Source organism: Haliotis rubra, unplaced genomic scaffold, assembly GCF_003918875.1.
Source record: "Haliotis rubra isolate DU_JTF1 unplaced genomic scaffold, ASM391887v1 Scf718, whole genome shotgun sequence".
NCBI lineage: Eukaryota > Metazoa > Mollusca > Gastropoda > Lepetellida > Haliotidae > Haliotis > Haliotis rubra.
The window spans coordinates 50,971-72,030 of record NW_025767433.1 but is presented as its reverse complement, the minus strand read 5'-3'; the positions used below and the strand labels follow the sequence as shown (position 1 = coordinate 72,030).

Genomic DNA, 21,060 nt, shown 5'->3' with positions numbered 1-21,060 from the left:
CAAATGTCTTGCAACAGCTGTTGGTTAGATTGTAGATTTTTCAGTTTGACACACTTCAAGCAAACCGTATTGAATTTATTTTTTCAAAAAGTGTTGATTAATTGTTGATTATTTCTTACACCCATATCTTTGAGTTTGGTGGCGAATCTGTGAATTCTAATTACATCATTGGTTGCAACGTTTGCTGATCTATACAGGCGAAAAATCATGATTTTGTGGATAGGCTTGGTGACTTGGGTGATTGGATGTCATCAGTGTATGCCTAATATCGATCACTGGATTGTCTGGTCTAGTCTTGGATATCTACACACCCACTTAGGAACTACATAGAACTGGAATACTGCTGAATGAGATGTTATATATTTCAGGTCCTGATCAGTTTTAGATTCCTTCCTGGTAAAACATGTGTAACTTGCATTTCGTCATTTGTTCCCCTACATCAAGGTATCCCAATGGCAGAGATCGATGCTCAGGCTGTCACTGAATTGTCTGGTTCATACTCGATTATGTACAGTGTGTTGCCGTATTGCTCGAATATTGCTAAACATATATAATTTATTCAGACCTGTTGAGCACAAACCTTGTGATCTGTCGAGTAATGTTTTGAACAATAACTGTTGAAAAAATCCGTCCATGTTATGTCAGAGAAACTTAGTATCAGGATATTGATACTTAGATTTTGCCTCATACAGCAGAGTTTTGACTATGATATTCAGATGGTGCCATGTGTTCCAGGCAGAATTTAAGCCACTAGAGTATAGGGAAGGTCAACGAATCATGACAAGAACCAAAAACACTCCAGGTTCTTGAAAAAAGAAACAGGAACTGAATTTTACCTCTGTTACTGTTGAGACAAAGACCCAGGTTAAAACAGCATTGGGTCCTGTTCCCGCCTTGTGTGATGAAGTCTGAGTATTATATATTTATATTTAAAGATTTGTACAGAATTTTGTTAAAACTGTAAAGTAATGTGTATGAGATGAATAAAAGAAAACATTCTGACCCAATTTAATGTTTTTATTGTCTATTTGAATTGTCAATAGAAACAGCATCAACTCTCTTATTAATGTAATGATAATATATACTCTTCAAAAAAAGAAACTTGACATAGGAACAATTTGAATTTTAGAAAAATATGTGACACAAACAAATCCATGCTGATTCCCAACATGTGAACAAAACAAACAAAACGTTTAAAAACAACGTTGAGTAAAAAAACGTTACACTCACGTTGGTAGTGAATCGCTAAAACGCACTCAACATGAAATTCACTTGAGCTAAATCCACAGTGCACGTGCAAACATGACTACCCTATGCAACCTTTTGCTAACCTAGAAGACCAAATGTGCTTGATAAAATAGTCACAACTTCTTTAATTGTGTACATAAGTACATAAATGTTTGACAACTGAGTGAATATATCTCAACATTGTTGACTTATTTCAGAAAGAAAAGAATTTCACATTTCGGAGTTATGGCCTTTTAGTGTGCTAAAAATAGAATGTATATATGTTTTTACCCTTGGGTGACATAAAGACCTATAGGTATAATGATAAGGCTTAGATATATCCAAAAGACCTTGAAGTGTATTGTTCAATGTCTTTTCCACCACAAACCACCAAATATAACTTAATAAAATCATATATTTACTTTTTGAATGAAACTGAAAATTTGATTTTTGGGGGCATTTTTAGAAGTCAATGAAAACTAAAAAATGGCCGAACAATTGCAATAATTTGATTTTTTACACCCAAAAATCAAGCAAGTGAAACTATATAATTTCATAAAAACACATTTAAGTAGCCAATTCCATGTTTTAAAAAAGAGTTATCGCCCTTGGATACTCACAATTTCAAGAAAATATCATAACTCAACCAACTCAGTACCTAAAAATAACTGATATTCTGCAGAATACGAAGACTACCAAACACTTTTTACAGATTATGTAACAGGACATCTTCAAACACGTATGATTAAAGATCTAAAAAGATAGTTTCCTTTTCCTTGTCAGTCTGGAGGAAGTTGAAGGCTATGGCTCATCTTCAACTTCACTCTCATCAGCGTCGCTGGAAGACAATTCATGAGATGTTTCATCAGATGGTAGTTCATGATCTTGTTCATCCTCCTCTGCAAGGTGTACTGTCTTTTAATTGCTGCAACTACCGTGACAATATCTACATAGACGCGAACATTTCAATTCTGCCTTTCTGCACCCACACATACGCTCACACCCTGTTTTACAATTGCATTTGATCATGTTGATCAATGTCTCTGGTGCTGGGGGATCACGGGTATATATATAATTCTGATAGTAACAAACAAGCCCATTTATATTGAAAAGGAGCCCTAGGGAGACCAGAGATTCAGAACCTGAGGAAATCTAGACTTGCTTTACTAAGGGCTTTAGCACTGCAGAGAGGCTTGGCAGTAGGGAAATTAATGTGGTTCAGGGACTGTGCGACAGACTACACTTGCAGATAAACCCTCAGACAATGTTCTCTTGCCGCTGCTGATGTAGATGGCAAGGCAGATAACTGCATTTGTGTGTCAATGGACACTTGGCAACGGCTCTTGTGAAACAATGATATCTGTGTTCATTCAGAGCTTTAACAGACTTAGGTGCTCCATACAATGCCAGTAAGAACTGCTCTCCTGCAAACGCAACCATATCCTTTGTGGATAATTGATTATGGAATGCTTTGACAAGTGGTTGCAAGTCCTGTCGTTTTGTGAACATGACATTTTTTTTCTTTCCCTGTCTATACAAGGCTGATGTAGTGTCACAACCAGTCATGGCATGGAGAAAGAGCAACCCAGAAATGAAGCTCTCTGGCAATGTTTGCCGTAACAACGAAATGTTATATAGACGATCAGCAATCTTTCCGCTCCCAGTTTTAAGGAAGTATAATCTTTCTGAAGCACACAAATTGATGAGGAGCACCAGAAGATCAACATCAGTCCCAACAACAATGGCTTTGTGCCCATTATCAGCACAATCAATACCTGTTTGTACAAGGAGAAGGTCAGCATCTGCACTGGCTTGTTTCACTGGGATACTGAGCTCATGAAATTGTTGTGTCAGATCCTTTATCAAATGTGGCCTGTTTTTTACCATTAGACAGGAATTTATCCTGTTGGATCGTCAATGGTGTTTCAGAATTGAAGACACTATCAGTGCTCAGAAATCTGAAAGCTCTCCGACTCTGTTCAACACCTTTTGTGGACACAGACTCGCCATACTCATCAAACACAATGATGCAATTGTTTCCAAAGTGTCTATTGACATATGTCAGATAAGCATCATAAACATCATTGTATGTTCTGCTTTTGGGCCATATCACTTTTCTCAGCAAGTATCCACCATCAACTATGTACATAGCATCTGGAGGAACTTCCCCATCATGTGGAAGGCTTTGTTTGCCTGGCAAACAATCAATGACAGAGTATATGACATATTTTTCTGGGTTTTTTTCTCATTGAGTACTCATCGAATAGTGATAGAGGACATGGAGAAAGTTCATATTTCAAACAGGATGAAAAGTCATCATTTGTTTTCAAGAGGCATAGGCTGCGATGAAAAAGCTGCATGGTATACGGTATTTCATAGCGAGAGCTTTATTTAAATAACTACCGTAGTGAGGGTGATTAAACGGCTTACACCACGAGGGCATACTTAATACGCGTGTAATGTATTAAGAATGATTATCAAAATAAGTACAATTTTTTGTTTTTTTTAAATAGAAATAATTTCCCTAGGGCAGTTAATCACGTTATGCTAATTAACTTTCAAACTGGACATAACTTTCCCTAGTGGTTTAACGTCGCTTTGAACACAACATGTCGGCAATGTCATGGCCCCTAAGACGGTCAAAGTAATGATACATTCGTGGTGACGAGCTGACTGACATGCCTAGAAACTACCTATAACACACCTCGGCAAAGTGTAGTGTCTCAGACATGTATGAGCGAATTTGGTTTCTCAGTGTTTCAATTATATCACGGAGCATCCTTATAGGAAACTGTGACAAGGAAATTCCCACACGCATTTTGTGAAGCCTTATACGAAAGTACCACCTATATCCTATGTGACGTGAGTGAGTGACTGAGTTGGGTTTTACGCCGCTTTTAGCAATATTCCAGCAACATCACGGCGGGGGACACCAGAAATGGGCTTCACACATTGTACCCATTTGGGGAATCGAACCCGGGTCTTCAGTGTGACGAGCGAACACTTTAACCACTAGGCTACCCCACCGCCCACTCAGTGCAGCCAGGATGTAGAAACATTCAGCAATGAGCATAGCAATGTGCTGCAGCTTAACTAGAAACGACATGTACACATGTAAAAATCGTTTGTTCTGAGCATCTGAGTGATGGCCTGACGTGTTTGTTTGTTATTTAATCGCGCACTCAGCAGGTTTGTATTTGTAAATTATCAAGTCAGGACCAGGTAATTCAGTAACTGACATCAATGGGCATCAGTTTGTGTCGACCAACTCAGCGAACCTGACCACCCGAGCTCGTTTCTTCCTTCTCAAGCATGGGGTTCTGAAAATCAATTCTACCCTGTGTTCAGAGAGTCTTTTCCGCTTGGCTTCTTTGTACAGACAATGTTGTGTGGATAGAATGAACGGCTAAACAATTAACACAGAAATGAGTGTTATAACAGCAAACTTTAATGCCTGCCAAAATTGAACAATTGATGTCACTACGAACTTACAAAAGTTTCAAAACGTTGCTCTCCAGCAACAATCGCAGAAACACTGTACACTTACAATCCAAGACATCTGTTGGGATGTGATGGGGTATGTGGCTGGTCTGTCGGGATGGTGATGGGGTATGTGACTGGTCTATTGTGGTGGTGATGGAGTTTGTGGCTCGTCTGTTGGAATGGTGATGTATATGTAACAATGTGACGCTAGGAGGAGGACCAACAATAGACGACTGAACAGCACAAGTTTTATTGATTCACTGAATGCGATGTGTACAAGGTGACACGGTTCGCGAGAAACACATGCGAGGCAGGCACACCCGGGTAGGGGACCGGTCCGGCTCGCCTGGTTAAGTGTACATGTAGACTGTGTGCAAGTCTTTTATCATTACAGGGTATGTGGCTGGACTGTTTGGATGGTGATGGTGTATGTGGCTGGTCTAGATCTGTTGGGATGATGATGGGGTATGTGGCTGGTCTGTTGGGATGATGATGGTGTATGTGGCTGGACTGTTTGGATGGTCATGGTGTATGTGGCTGGTCTAGATCTGTTGGGATGATGATGGGGTATGTGGCTGGTCTGTTGGGATGATGATGGTGTATGTGGCTGGTCTTCTTTGGATGGTGATGGGGTATGTGGCTGGTCTAGATCTGTTGGGATGATGATGGTGTAAGTGTCTGGTCTAGATCTGTTGGGATGATGATGGTGTAAGTGTCTGGTCTAGATCTGTTGGGATGATGATGGTGTATGTGGCTGGTCTGTTTTGATGGTGATGGGGTATGTGGCTGGTCTAGATCTGCTGGGATGATGATGGTGTAAGTGTCTGGTCTAGATCTGTTGGGATGATGATGGTGTATGTGTCTGGTCTGTTTGGATGGCGATGGTGTATGTGACTGGTCTAAATCTGTTGGGATGATGATGGTGTAAGTGTCTGGTCTAGATCTGTTGGGATGATGATGGTGTAAGTGTCTGGTCTAGATCTGTTGGGATGATGATGGTGTATGTGGCTGGTCTGTTTTGATGGTGATGGGGTATGTGGCTGGTCTAAATCTGTTGGGATGATGATGGTGTAAGTGTCTGGTCTAGATCTGTTGGGATGATGATGGTGTATGTGGCTGGTCTGTTTTGATGGTGATGGGGTATGTGGCTGGTCTAAATCTGTTGGGATGATGATGGTATGTGGCTGGTCTAGATCTGTTGGGATGATGATGGTGTATGTGTCTGGTCTGTTGTGATGGTGTATGTGTCTGGTCTGTTGTGATGGTGTATGTGGCTGGTCTGTTGTGATGGTGATGGGGTATGTGGCTGGTCTGTTGGGATGGTGAATGTTGCTGGTATGTCTGGATGGGGAATGTTTGTGGCCTGTTGGGATTGTGGGAGTGGGTAGGTGTGCCTTCTTGGGTTGTTGGTGGGGTATGTAGCTGTCGGGATGGTGATAGGGTATGTGGCTGGTCTGTTGGGATGGAGATGGGGTATGTGACTGGTCTGTTGGGATGGTGAATGTTGCTGGCATGTCGGGATGGTGATAGGGTAGGTATGTAGGCTGTTGGGATTGTGAGAGTGGGTAAGTGTGCCTTCTTGGGTTGTTGGTGGGGTATGTAGCTGTTCTGCAGGGGTGGTAATGGTGAATGTTGCTGGTCAGCAGGGTTGATGCCAGAAGTGTGGCTGGCTGTACTGGTCAATAGGGTTGATGGCAGGAATGCTGTACTGTGAAATGTATATGACATGATTTGATTGATTTTATTTCAGAAATGTAGTCCATCCGACCCATAATTCACATACATAGTCCTTTAATATACTTGACAGAGTACCTCATTATTTAAATTAGGACATATGACAATATTTGATTGATTTACCAACAACATTTGAATATGCTTACATGATACATTTAAATCATTTACAATTGTTTTCAATCCAGTTTTGTCTTAATTTAAAGCTGTAAAATATAAAAGCTCCTAACTTCCAGGCGTGCTGCTTGTTACAAATTGACATGATATTAGTAACATTATAATAATATTTTGCAATATGTATGTATTCATTTCTTAAGTTTTCATACAATGGACAAATTAAAAGAAAATGTTCTTCATCCTCAAGCAATCTTATTGAATAAATCTTTTCACAATGTAAACACACTCTATCTTCAACTGAAATACTTTCCCAACGTCCTGACTCAATACGTAAATTATGGTTCCCACAGCGAAATTTGGTCAAAAACCTTTTAAAAAGTTGTGTGTTTATGTTAATCAAATATGGTTCAGGTTATATGACATGATTTAATCTTATCTGTATTATGGTATCTGTATTAATGTTTAATGTGCGTTACATTGATTTCTTTCAGTAACCATCTTTACTGCGATCTATCGTAAACACGTCATGCTTTTCCTGCCGTGTTCAAATGCACAGAGGAATGTGGACTTGAAAATGAAGAGCAGATCTATTGTATTTAGAAACGTTGACAAGAAGTTGTGCCAAACTGAAAGTATTGAAGATTCAAACATATTTGTATCAGTAGATTTGGTCAGTAGATGGACCCAAGAGTGAGTGAGTGAGTTAAGATTTTAAGCCACATCGGCAGTATTTCAGCTATATCATAATTAAATCAAGTTTTTGATTAATACTAATTAACGGTTAATTATATAAAAAAGCCCTGTCAACAAATAGCAGTAAAACAACTAGGTTATGACTGATAGAAACATAAAACTAGCATGAAATTTACATTTTATACTATAATGCAGGACAATGTGATCTATACAGACGGGCTATAGATCACCAGCAACAGAAGGTAGATCACCATATGAACACAGCTACCCGAAATACATACTGCCGAACAACACTCTGGCAGACATAAAGCCTGGCGTTAACGATTTCCCGTGTTAGGTAAATTCTGTGAATGTCAAGGTAGTATCGGTAGGGTAGGACACCAGTGTTGGACTTGTACTCTGAATAATAGCTCCAGATATTGTATTTATCGTGAGTATAAAAGTAATTTAGCTACTGAAGACGAGTACCATTTTTTATTCATTTGTACATTATGTAGCACTCTACGAATCAAATACTTTCCTTATGTATATCATCAAAATCCGAACATGTACAAATTTAGATCTTTTCTATCAACGGATAATGTAGTAGTTTTAAAAAGCTTAAGTAAATTCTTATGGCATGCATATAAATTAAGAGAGAGTATATGTAAAACTTGAGAACACTTGAGATGATAGATGTCACATGTACAATATTTGTTCACCATAATATATATATCTATAATGTTATGTTTTGTAAACTAAAGCAATACTGCAATCTATCTCTTGTATATACAACTGTATATATTTTGCACTGCATATGGGCCTGAGGCCTTCGTACTGGAAATAAACACTTGACTTGACTAGATATATTTGCCTTGAAAATCTCTGCCTATGCATTGTTACATCCTGTGTCGAGAGCGATAAGGTCATTAAATATACATGATGGGAGTTATAAAACAAACTTTATCAACTCTGACATTAAATTATCACAGGGTGCAGTCACCATATTCATTCTCTGCTAAAAGCCGATGTCGATGGGACGATTCCCAACGTATCCTGAGTGAGTGAGTTAAATCTGACGTCACCTCGTCAGTAGTTCAGCCATATAGTGATGAGAAAGGTTTTGCACAATAAATACAATATGTTAAACAGCCAGTCATCGAAGGACTGTAAAACTAACTAGAGTATCACAGATGGTGTTTAAACTAGCATTTAACTATAAAATATATCATCATAATTAGCAATACAATAAAAAAAACCGGATCACCAGCAACTGAACGTAGATCTCCATGCTGGAGACCATGGTGACTTACAGTACTTTTGCTACTTGCATGGACCCTACCCGGATTTACATCACCCCTTCAGGCGTTGGTTATTGTCGTTAAATTTAGACATGATTTAAAGTACTACATTTAAAATATTCGGAAAGTTTCATTTTTTTGAATGTTTTGGGACTTACATACCCCGACAGGAGGAAAATATTTTTACAATACTTCACCCCTCCACTAACAATTTCAGCTGCTCAATTAAACTAACAATTGTAAAATATTTATCTGTTTCCAAACCTTTGATCAAAATTTATGTAACTATTCTATTTTTTTTAAACATGCAATAATTAAATAATAATTAACGTTAAAAAGACCCTTCTCTGTTTTGACATTGAACTATTTATCAATGCAGATTTGAAGAGGTCATTATGCGACGGTGTCGCATTGGTCATACCCGATATATACATGAGTACTTGTTAAAAGTTGAGGATCCTCCGGTTTGCAGGGGTGGTGGGGTAGCCTAGTGGTTAAAGTGTTTGCTCGTCACGCCGAAGACCCGGGTTCGATTCCCCACATGGGTACAATGTACCATTTCTGGTGTCCCCCGCCGTGATGTTGCTGGAATATTGCTAAAAGCGGCGTTAAACCATACTCACTCACTCACTCCGTTTTGCATGTCTTGCTTGGCTGTATTGATTTTTCCATCACAAGGGAGAACTATTTCAATAAAATGTATCCATAGCGTCCATCACTAATAGCAACTTATGGACCTGTAACTATCGACTCTATGACCCTTTCAAAACGTGTCATCTAGCTTTCTCAGTAGTAATGAATATATGCTCATGCCAATAATGGTTGTCACCCCCTCCCCACCCCAAACCCCACACCCCCCATCCCACACACCTCACACCCCCACCCCACAACCCGTCTCCAATTAGAAAATATAATAATGTGTCCATTTATATACTATAGCGCCAAACTCAACACCAGGTATGCTCATACCGCTAACAATGAATAATGAACAGCACGATAGTATCATATTATTAATATGAATATGCATGACGATCCAGTTTTCAGTTGCCTGGAGGTAGATATTGTAGATTCTCCACTACGGTCGCTTCCATCGAGACATCCAAGAAGCTCCAATACATTCTACAACTGAAGAACATTTCAGATGAAGGGCATCATTCCTTTTAGTCATCCAAGTAGGTCTGGTACATTGCTGAAACTTGATGGAGTGAACCTTGGACCCTTAAGGAAGATGATTCTTCTATTGCTGTTCCTCACAATCTACCACTCAAGTGGACAAGGGGCGGAAGGGGAAATTGTCTATGGTATTGGAATCAAGCTGTGCAAACTAAAATGTATTGAAAGAGGAGGCTGTTTGATTATTGCATACAACACTGACAAGCTTGCGTGTCATCTTTCATACAAGACTTGGATGGACTGTACTAAGCAGGAGGGATACATTCCTTACTCAAAGCAAGGAAACACAGTAAGATATTTTATGTTATATGAGGTTATTAACGTACGTATAGTTTTCAACATTTATGTATTAAAGACCAGAAACAAACAGTTAAAACAAAGTTTACTTCATAACGAATGCATGTTATAAGATTCACGAAATTAAGTGGTAAATATATGCAAAAAGAACCGTAATATAATGACATTTCAAGCTGTATTCAAATACCATTGCGTACAACCAGCTGATGAAAGAAGTGGAGGTATTATGAGAAAACAAGTTATTTCCATTTGTCTACTTTCATAAAAGTTACACTAATCATACGATTGACAAACACTATCATTACGAGGGGATGGGAGTTTTAGGATATGTTTGTTGTAGTATTTAGCAGGTGCGTGCTCCCGAGGGAACTGTCAATTGAAGGCTTAGTGAAGAATGAGTGAGTGAGTGATTTAATATTTATCATCACAACGGCAATATTTCAGCTATATCGTGACGAGGACAACTGATTATTACGTCATAGACCAATGCAATTAGAAATTAAAAGTTTGTTTGTAAAACAGTAAAACTACTAGTATATCACAGATATAAACGTAAAACTAGCAGGCTATCATAAAACGATACAATTAGATAGAACAATACAATATATAATATGGGCTATAAGTTGCCCACAACTAAAGGTAGATCACCATACTAGAGACCATGGGGACTTACAGTACTTTTGAAACATGCATGGACCCTAGCTGGATTTACCTCATTCCTTCAGCTGTTGACAATTTAGAGAAATTTAGCCGTTGATTTAAACGAACTATACTGAACATCATTGAAAACGCCCCACTTATAAAAGTTCAGATTATTAAATGCACGTGTAAGGAATTGATATGTTTTGAGTTGATAAAAACAGATGGACGACTGACAAAAACAACCACACAGAAAAGACGCCCATTCAATGAAATGTTCCACAGTCAAAAGGGATCAAACACACGTGGGGTCAAATCGAAAAGTCAATATCGCGTGCGACCGCCATTTGCACTGACATGCAGTTCAACGTCTCCTCATTGAGTCAATAAGCATCCGAATAGAGTTCTTGAGGATGGAATTCCACTTCTGCAGTAGTGCAGCCTCAAGTTCCCGGATGTTTCGCATCTGTTGTCGCCGCGAAAGACTTTGACCAATTTCGTCCCACAAGTGCTCCATGGGGGATACATCTGGCGACTGTGCTGGCCAGTGAATAACCTGGATGTGTTGCTGGGCCAGATACTGCATGCAAAGTCTTGTTGTGTGTGCCCGTGCGTTGTCCTGTTGAAAAGTATGGACATCTTGGTGGTGATTGAAGACAGATACGATGTGATTCTGAAGAATCTGTTCAAGGTAATAAAGGGCATTAACTCTCCCTTGACAGACATGAAGGCAGTCCTGTGACTGTAATTTATTCCACCCCAGACCATGACACTCCCACGACCAAAAGGTCTGTCTGAACCACACACTCATCAGCATAACGTTCACCACGTCTACGTCAAACACGTAATCGGCTGTCAGTATTACGTAGATGAAGACGTGACTCGTCAGTGACTACCACACCATGCCATTGTTGTAACCTTTACTGAAAATGCATGCTAACCCATTGTATACTCTCATTACGGTGTCTGTCAGTCAGAATTGGTTCAACGTAAGGACGGGTGCTGCCTGTCTACTGATGTCGTCTATGAAGCCTAACGATGGTGGAGTGGCCAAGTCCAAGTTGTCGAGCAATATCCCTGCTACTGGTGCCAGCCTGAATCATGCCCAGTGCACGTTCTCTTTCGTGAGGTGTTAACCTCGGCATCTCTGTCCTCGTTTCACAATCGTTAGTGAAGCAATGAGAATCGGTTCCCATACACCTGCTTTTAATGTTACAGTCAGTATGATTTCAGAATGAAATTCGCGCTTTTTTCATGGCGTGGCTGCATGTTGATGCATTTTGGAATTAAGAGTCATACTGTGGACAGGAATTTGTTTCTAAAGCACTTTTTCAACTGGACATGCCCTTCGACTTCATGTTAGTTATATTCATTGATCATTGTCATGCTGAAATCCATCTTGATGAAAATATAGACAATTTGAGACTGGTGCGTTTTCAATGATGTTCAATATATATACTACGATTAAAAATGTGGTCACATTTAATATACTTTGAACGTGAACAAAGACACATCGTTACAAGGAGAGGTTTATTGTATGTTTGTTGTAGGGTCCAGCAGTTGCGTGCACCCTCAGGACCTGTACATTGAACACCTGGTGTGTGGAGAGACGACGTGGCGGCGCTGTCTGCGTAGAGGTAAGATTTCTTTTGTGACGAAGCCTTGACTTTATGACAATTTCGTGATGTGAGGAGTAAATACTGACATAATTGGATGATCTCGCCTAGATGAACCCACCATTTTGGTTTAATAAGCTCATGAGTGTAAAAGTATTCCTCAGTTCAGTTTGTATTTGCTTAGTGAAGACATATTGCTGACGGTTGGAAATCTTGTAATAATAATAATTGAGTCATGGTGGCTCAATCGGATATCTTTCTCGGGAATGAGAAGGAGACAAGCTCCTTCGACTGTCCAGAGAGGACAGCCTGACCTCCATGTCCAGAGGTCCAAATTGGTTTTCTGTTGTTTTGGTTTTTGTGACCCGTGTCCGAAATGCTGACATTTGTAACATCGAAGTGGATTTGGTATACAAGTATACACATTCACTCCGATGTTAAAATAACCTGCTTTAATTGACTGGGGGTGAGACGAACGGCACACGGGGCAATTAATATGTGCTTGGTCTTGTTACAATTCCCATTTTTTAAATGTGAAACATTTAACAGTTGGCACTCCCTGATTATCAAGCTCTGCTGCAATGTCCTCCTCTCACATATCAGAGATAACGAGCTCTGTTTCGGATCTCGGATACCATGACATGAATTTACGAAATGCTGAAGTTGTATGATAGTAATGGTAAAACAAACAGGGGTTCGTATGTTATTGTTTTCGATGGGCTTTTCTTATGTTTGGATATCACAGGATTCTGGCAATTACGATATATTTATGCACACCTTATCGACACGCTGTAAGGATATGCAGTTCCAGGATTGGCATGGTAGGCTATCGGGAAGGAGTGATTTCTCCTTTTATTCTAGCTTTAAATCTTTGTTAGACACTGAACGATATGTCGTAGAACTGTTTAGTCATAAAGATTTATTACGAATATTTTGTAAATTTAGATTCCAGTCACACAAATTAAAGATTTGTAAATTAAGGTACGATAATAATATTGATACCGACCAACTTTTATACTCTAATTGTACTATGAGTGTTGTACAAGATGAGTACCACTTTGTATTAGTTTGTCCATGTTATAAGCATCTTAGAGAGCAACTAATCTCTCCTTATTATTTCGCATGTCCTACAAGGGTAAAATTGTATTAGCTGTTAACATCTAACAATCCCAAATATTAAAAAAAATATGTCCATAATTATGCTTGAAACGAAATCTGCCAACTTTAGCTATCACGCATACGATAATGTACTTTCATGTGCTTTTTGCCATGAGGCCTTATCACAGAATAAACTTGTCACTTGTCACTTGTCACATGAGTTCAGTGACATGTGCACAGACACTGCAACCTCAAGTTTGGCAAAAGCCGTAACTGACAACAAACTGAGAGATTGCTGTCTCCGTGGACACTCCACAGGAAGCGAGCCCCTACGGAGACGAGTAATAGTTCTTATTTCTCCACAAATGCCTTTGAAATGGCAATAAGGCTTTAGTTTTATTGATAGAATGTCTGTAGCTTCAATAACCAGAATTCGTTTGATGAATCAGTTTCATTTGGACGATCTAGTTTGTCCAGACGTCGCTTGTTTCATTTCTAGTTGAACCAGCTTGCTGTGGTAACATGATAAAAGGAAAAACATTCAGCACCCCTGCTCCCCACCCACCACGGAGTGTCAACAAGGAAGGTGTCAAATTAGAGTTATTAGCGTTACCCAGCACTCACCGTGGAGAGGTTCCTCTTCACGAGTGCATAATCTTAAAGATATGCTTCTGGACATCGGTGGTAGAAATGTTATTTAGTTAATTTTAACAGCAGAGATTTCAGGTTATATCTATAATCGTATTCCAAGGGTAGGAATGAGGACTTGTTTCTAATAATACAGGTCCTCATACAAAAGATAAGAAACGCAGTCAAACCGATCAGATTGGTTTGAAAAGAGATGAGCTATGTATTGCAAAGGGATCTGTTAATGGGATGGGAGAGGTTCTGAAGGCAACAAAGGCTGAGGCCTTCATGATGATTTGCATCATATAGTCTTAAATTATTTTTACACGCATTGCCATAAACAATGGTGACATAGGCAAGTTGAGAGCGGATAAATGCTGTGTACAGCTTTTTTGGTCTGATGCCCTCCCCACTTTGAACTTTATGCATGCAATTCATCACCAAGGTTTTGCCAACTAGGTTAGATTCTATAATCACTGCTGAAGTATTAGATTAAAGTATAAATTAAAATAACACTGTCACACTTCGTTCTACTGGCATGTTGATACATTTGTATGATAATATATTCATTTGAGTCTCTAAGTAAATTTTATACTACTATTGTTAATTACAGCACAATTCTCTGTTGTCTTTGTTTTGACAGCTAATCCATCCATCCATCCATACGTAAAATAGATCTTTTACCCAGGAATCTAAAACATGCTTTGCTCAAAATCTATGATATCACAAATATGTATCATTAATGTATGTTTTTCATTGATCGCTGTCTAACATTATAGGTTCTTCTTTACCAAATGGGATAGAATAAACACCACTTTTGGTTAGGTTCCATTTCGGTCATGGTCCATTGCATTCAAACGGGAGTTCATGCCCTGTGTCGCATTGAAATAAAGTCCTGTGCAGTTACCCTTGTCATGATTTTACAGAAAAATACAATATGAGTTACAAGAAATAGTAACTACTATATTGAAGAACCTAAATGCTGACACTGCAAGTTGGGCACCATTACAACAACTCGTAGCTGATTGTTTGTTTACTTCAGCTGTTAAGTCAGATTTTCTCAGTTAGGTTCAATCATCATAATTGTCACATAAACGTTGTGCCGTCCTAATGAAAGTCTCATCCTTTTGCGTCGCAAAGGCAAATCCTTCGGTTTCGGATATAATATGATGTTCTACATTTTGAATCTTGTACCTTCCAAACCGTCGTCCAAGATTTGAATAGAGTTTAACTTTGTGTTACAGTTCCATCACTGTGTGACTTTCATACTGCCTCGAAGACCGGGGACATGTCAAAGGGGAAATTCGCGGACATTAATTGTCAACGATGGATTGGTAGAACACCAGCGATGTGGGCAGCCGGTGGGGGCCATCGAGAAATGGTGGAGTTACTTGTAAGTGAAGGGGCTAACGTAACGATTGTCGATGGCTTCCGCATTAACATCCTTCACTCTGCCTGCCTGGTAGGAGATGCAGAGGTGGTGAACTATGTCCTCTCACAACGCACGGTGGACATTACTGACAAAGTACGTTGCGGGAGAACAGCTGTGATGCTGGCAGCAGAGAACGGACATAAAGACGTGGTGGAGCTTCTTGTAGACAAAGGAGCTGACGTGTCACTTGTGGATAGAACAGGTGGCAACATCCTTCACTGTGCCTGTATTGGAGGAGATGCTGAGGTGGTGAACTACATCCTTTCAAAAAATATGGTAGACATCAACAGCAGAGGACATCGCAAGAAGACACCAGCGATGTTAGCAGGTCAGAATGGACATAGAGAAGTGGTTGATGTACTCGTAAAACATGGAGCTAAACTGTCACTCAGAGATAAACGCCACAACAACATCCTTCACCTGGCCTGTGGGGAAGGACATCTTGATGTGGTTAAGTACATCATGTCACTACACACGATGGCCATCGACAGTGGAGGATATGAAACAAAGACACCAGTTATGTTAGCAGGAGAGGGGGGACATAAAGAAGTGGTTGAGTTTCTTGTAAAGCATGGAGCTAATCTGTCACGCAGGGATAAACGCCGCAACAACATCCTTCACCAGGCCTGCTGGGAAGGACATCTTGATGTGGTGAAGAACATCATCTCACTACACACGATGGACATCGACAGGGGAGGATTTACAGGGAAGACACCAGTTATATTAGCAGGAAAGAGTGGGCATAAAAAAAGTGGTTGAGTTTCTTGTAAAACATGGCGCTGATCTGTCAGTCAGAGATAACAGCGGCAACACCATCCTTCACCCGGCCTGTTTGGAAGGACATCTTGATGTGGTTAAGTACATCATGTCACTACACAGGATGGACATCGACAGTGGAGGATATAGAAAAAGGACACCAGTTATGTTCGCGGGAATGAGGGGACATAAAGAATTGGTTGAGTTTCTTGTAAAACATGGAGCTAATTTGTCTCTAAGAAGCAGCGACAATGTCAACATCCTTCACTACATCTGTGCCGAAGGATCTGGATCTGTGGATGTAATGAAATATGTCCTCTCTCTCTGAACGCGGTGAACATAAACAGCAGGGACTCGCATAAGAGGACAGCAGTGATGATAGCAGGAATGAAAGGGCATACAGGATTGGTTGAATTATTCGCAAAACATGGAGCTAACCTGTCACTCATAGATGACAAGGGTGACAACATTCTTCACTTAGCCAGTACTAAGGGACATTTGAAGGTAGTGAGATTTATCCTGTCACTTGGTATTGTGAACATCAACGTCAAGAACAAACGTGGACACACAGCAGTCAAGAAAGCGAGATGGCACCGAGACGTGGTGGACCTACTTGTGTCACAAGGAGCTCACACATAACAGTTGCTTTGCTGTGATGGGTTACCTATTCTTCACTACAAAGACATGCATGTCATACAGACATTTTGACGTGTAGGAGACAAACATGTGATACAGACATGTAGGATACATGCAAGTGATACAGACATATTGACGTGATGAATACAAACATGTGATACAGACATATGGACGTGTGGCATACATGAAAGTGATACAGACATATTGACGTGATGAAGACATACATGTGATACATACAAACTGGCGTGTAGGATACATACATGTGATACAGACACAATGACGTGTGAGATACATACATGTGATACAGACATACTGGCGTGTAGGATACATACATGTGATACAGACATATTGACGTGTAGGATACATGCATGTGATACAGACATATTGACGTGTAGGATACATGCATGTGATACAGACACAATGACGTGTGAGATACATACATGTGATACAGACATACTGGCGTGTAGGATACATACATGTGATACAGACATATTGACATGTAGGATACATACATGTGATACAGACACAATGACGTGTGAGATACATACATGTGATACAGACATACTGGCGTGTAGGATACATACATGTGATACAGACATATTGACGTGTAGGATACATGCATGTGATACAGACACAATGACGTGTGAGATACATACATGTGATACAGACATACTGGCGTGTAGGATACATACATGTGATACAGACATATTAACATGTAGGATACATACATGTGATACAGACACACTGACGTGTGGGATACATACATGTGATACAGACATACTGGCGTGTGGGATACATACATGTGATACAGACATATTGACGTGATGAATACATACATGTGCTACAAACTTACTGGCGTGTAGGATACATACCTGTGATACAGACATATTGAAGTGATGAATACATACATGTGATACAGAAATACTGACGTGTGGGATACACACATGTGATACAGACATATTGACGTGATGAATACATACATGTGATACAGAAATACTGACGTGTGGGATACATACAAGTGATACAGACATATTGACGTGATGAATACATACATGTGATACAGAAATACTGACGTGTGGGATACATACATGTGATACAGACATGTTGACGTGATGAATACATACATGTGATACAGAAATACTGACGTGTGGAATACATACATGTGATACAGACATGTTGACGTGTAGGATACACACATGTGATACAGACATATTGACGTGATGAATACATACATGTGATACAGAAATACTGACGTGTAGGATACATACATGTGATACAGACATATTGACGTGATGAATACATACATGTGATACAGAAATACTGACGTGTGGGATACATACATGTGATACAGACATACTGACGTGTAGGATACACACATGTGATACAGACATATTGACGTGATGAATACATACATGTGATACAGAAATACTGACGTGTGGAATACATACATGTGATACAGACATGTTGACGTGTAGGATACACACATGTGATACAGACATATTGACGTGATGAATACATACATGTGATACAGAAATACTGACGTGTAGGATACATACATGTGATACAGACATAATGACGTGATGAATACATACATGTGATACAGAAATACTGACGTGTGGGATACATACATGTGATACAGACATGTTGACGTGTAGGATACACACATGTGATACAGACATATTGACGTGATGAATACATACATGTGATACAGAAATACTGACGTGTGGGATACATACATGTGATACAGACATGTTGACGTGTAGGATACACACATGTGATACAGACATATTGACGTGATGAATACATACATGTGCTACAAACTTACTGGCGTGTAGGATACATACCTGTGATACAGACATATTGAAGTGATGAATACATACCTGTGATACAGAAATACTGACGTGATGAATACATACATGTGATACAGACATGTTGACGTGTAGGATACACACATGTGATACAGACATACTGAGGTGATGAATACATACAAGTGATACAGACATATTGACGTGTAGGATACATACCTATGATACAGAAACACTTACATGGAGGATACACACAAGTGATACAGACATGTTGACGTATTGAATACATACAAGTGATACCGACATGTTGACGTAATGAATACATACAAGTGATACAGACATATTGACGTGATGAATACATACAAGTGATACAGACGTATTGACGTGATGAATACATACAAGAGATACATACAAGTGATACATACATATTGACGTATAGGATACATACCTGTGATACGGACATATTGACGTAATGAATACATACAAGTGATACAGACATATTGACGTGATGAATACATACATGTGATACAGACATGTTGACTTGATGAATACATACAAGTGATACATACATATTGACGTATAGGATACATACCTGTGATACAGACATATTGACGTGATGAATGCATACATGTGATACAGACATATTGACGTGATGAACACATACATGTGATACAGACATATTGACGTATAGGATACATACCTGTGATACAAACATATTGACGTGATGAATACATACATGTGATACAGACATGTTGACGTGTGGGATACACACATGTGATACAGACATGTTGACTTGATGAATACATACATGTGATACAGACATATTGACGTATAGGATGCATACCTGTGATACAGACATATTGACGTGATGAATGCATACATGTGATACAGACATATTGACGTGTGGAATACATACTTGTGATACAGGCATGTTGACGTGTGGAATACATACATGTGATACAGACATATTGACGTGTGGAATACATACTTGTGATACAGACATGTTGACGTGTTGGACACACACGTGTGATACAGACATGTTGACGTGTTGAATACATACTTGTGATACAGACATGTTGACGTGTGGAATACATACTTGTGATACAGACATATTGACGTGATGAATGCATACATGTGATACAGACATGTTGACGTGTGGGATACACACATGTGATACAGACATGTTGACGTGTGACATGCTGACGTGTGGAATACATACATGTGATACAGACATATTGACGTATAGGATACATACCTGTGATACAGACATATTGACGTGATGAAATCATACATGTGATGCAGACATATTGACGTGATGAATGCATACATGTGATACAGACATATTGACGTGATGAATAGATACAAGTGATACAGACATATGGACGTATAGGATACATACCTGTGATACAGACATATTGACGTGATGAAGACATACAAGTGATACAGACATACTGACGTGATGAATACATACAAGTGATAGAGACATATTGACGTGATGAATGCATACATGTGATACAGACATATTGAGGTGTTGAATACATACAAGTGATACAGACATATTGACGTGATGAATACATACAAGTGATAGAGACATATTGACGTGATGAATGCATACATGTGATACAGACATATTGAGGTGTTGAATACATACTTGTGATACAGACATGTTGACGTGTGGAATACATACTTGTGATAGAGACATATTGACGTGATGAATTCATACATGTGATACAGACATATCAATGACGTGATGAATACATACATGTGATACAGCCATATTGATACAAACATCCATCCATCCATACATACATACATCCATACATAGATTAATCCATCCATCCATCCATCCATCCACACACACACACACACACACACACACACACACACACACACACACACACACATACATATACATACATACATACCAATACAAAATAAACTACCAATCATAACACATTTATCTATTTGCACAACTGTAATCAATATGTATCTTAACAACTCTATTTCTTTGAAAAAGACATATTGACTTGTAGCATACATACATGTGATACAGACATATTAATTTGTTGGTTACACACATGTGATATATATTCATGATGATACAGGTACATTGTAAAACATTGTCAGCAAAGAACAGAGAAAACATCTAGGACATTACAGAAACAGAGTTGAAAACTAGCATCAATCTCTAAAATCTTATTCATATTTAGAACAATGCAATATATAAACCAGCGATAGATCGCCAGCAACTGAAGGTAGATGACAATACTTGGGACCATTGGGACTTGCAGTACTTTTTTCTACCTACCTGCACAGAAGCTGTGGAATGTAGATAAATCTAATGATGAATTAAAATAACCTTTATTCTACGATTAAAGAAAGTGGTAGGTCTAGATTTATTTTTAATGTTTCGGGACTTACGTACCCTCTCGGGAGTAAAATAATATTTC

General features: G+C 39.1%; 1 protein-coding gene across 1 annotated transcript; it reads left to right on the top strand.

Annotated features, from left to right (window-relative positions):
* The first annotated feature begins 15,329 nt into the window (after positions 1–15,329).
* On the top strand, positions 15,330–16,172 carry LOC124259318 (protein fem-1 homolog A-A-like). The gene has a single exon (XM_046693429.1). The coding sequence runs from the start codon at positions 15,330–15,332 to the stop codon at positions 16,170–16,172; it is 843 nt and encodes a 280-aa protein (XP_046549385.1).
* Positions 16,173–21,060: the final 4,888 nt, after the last annotated feature.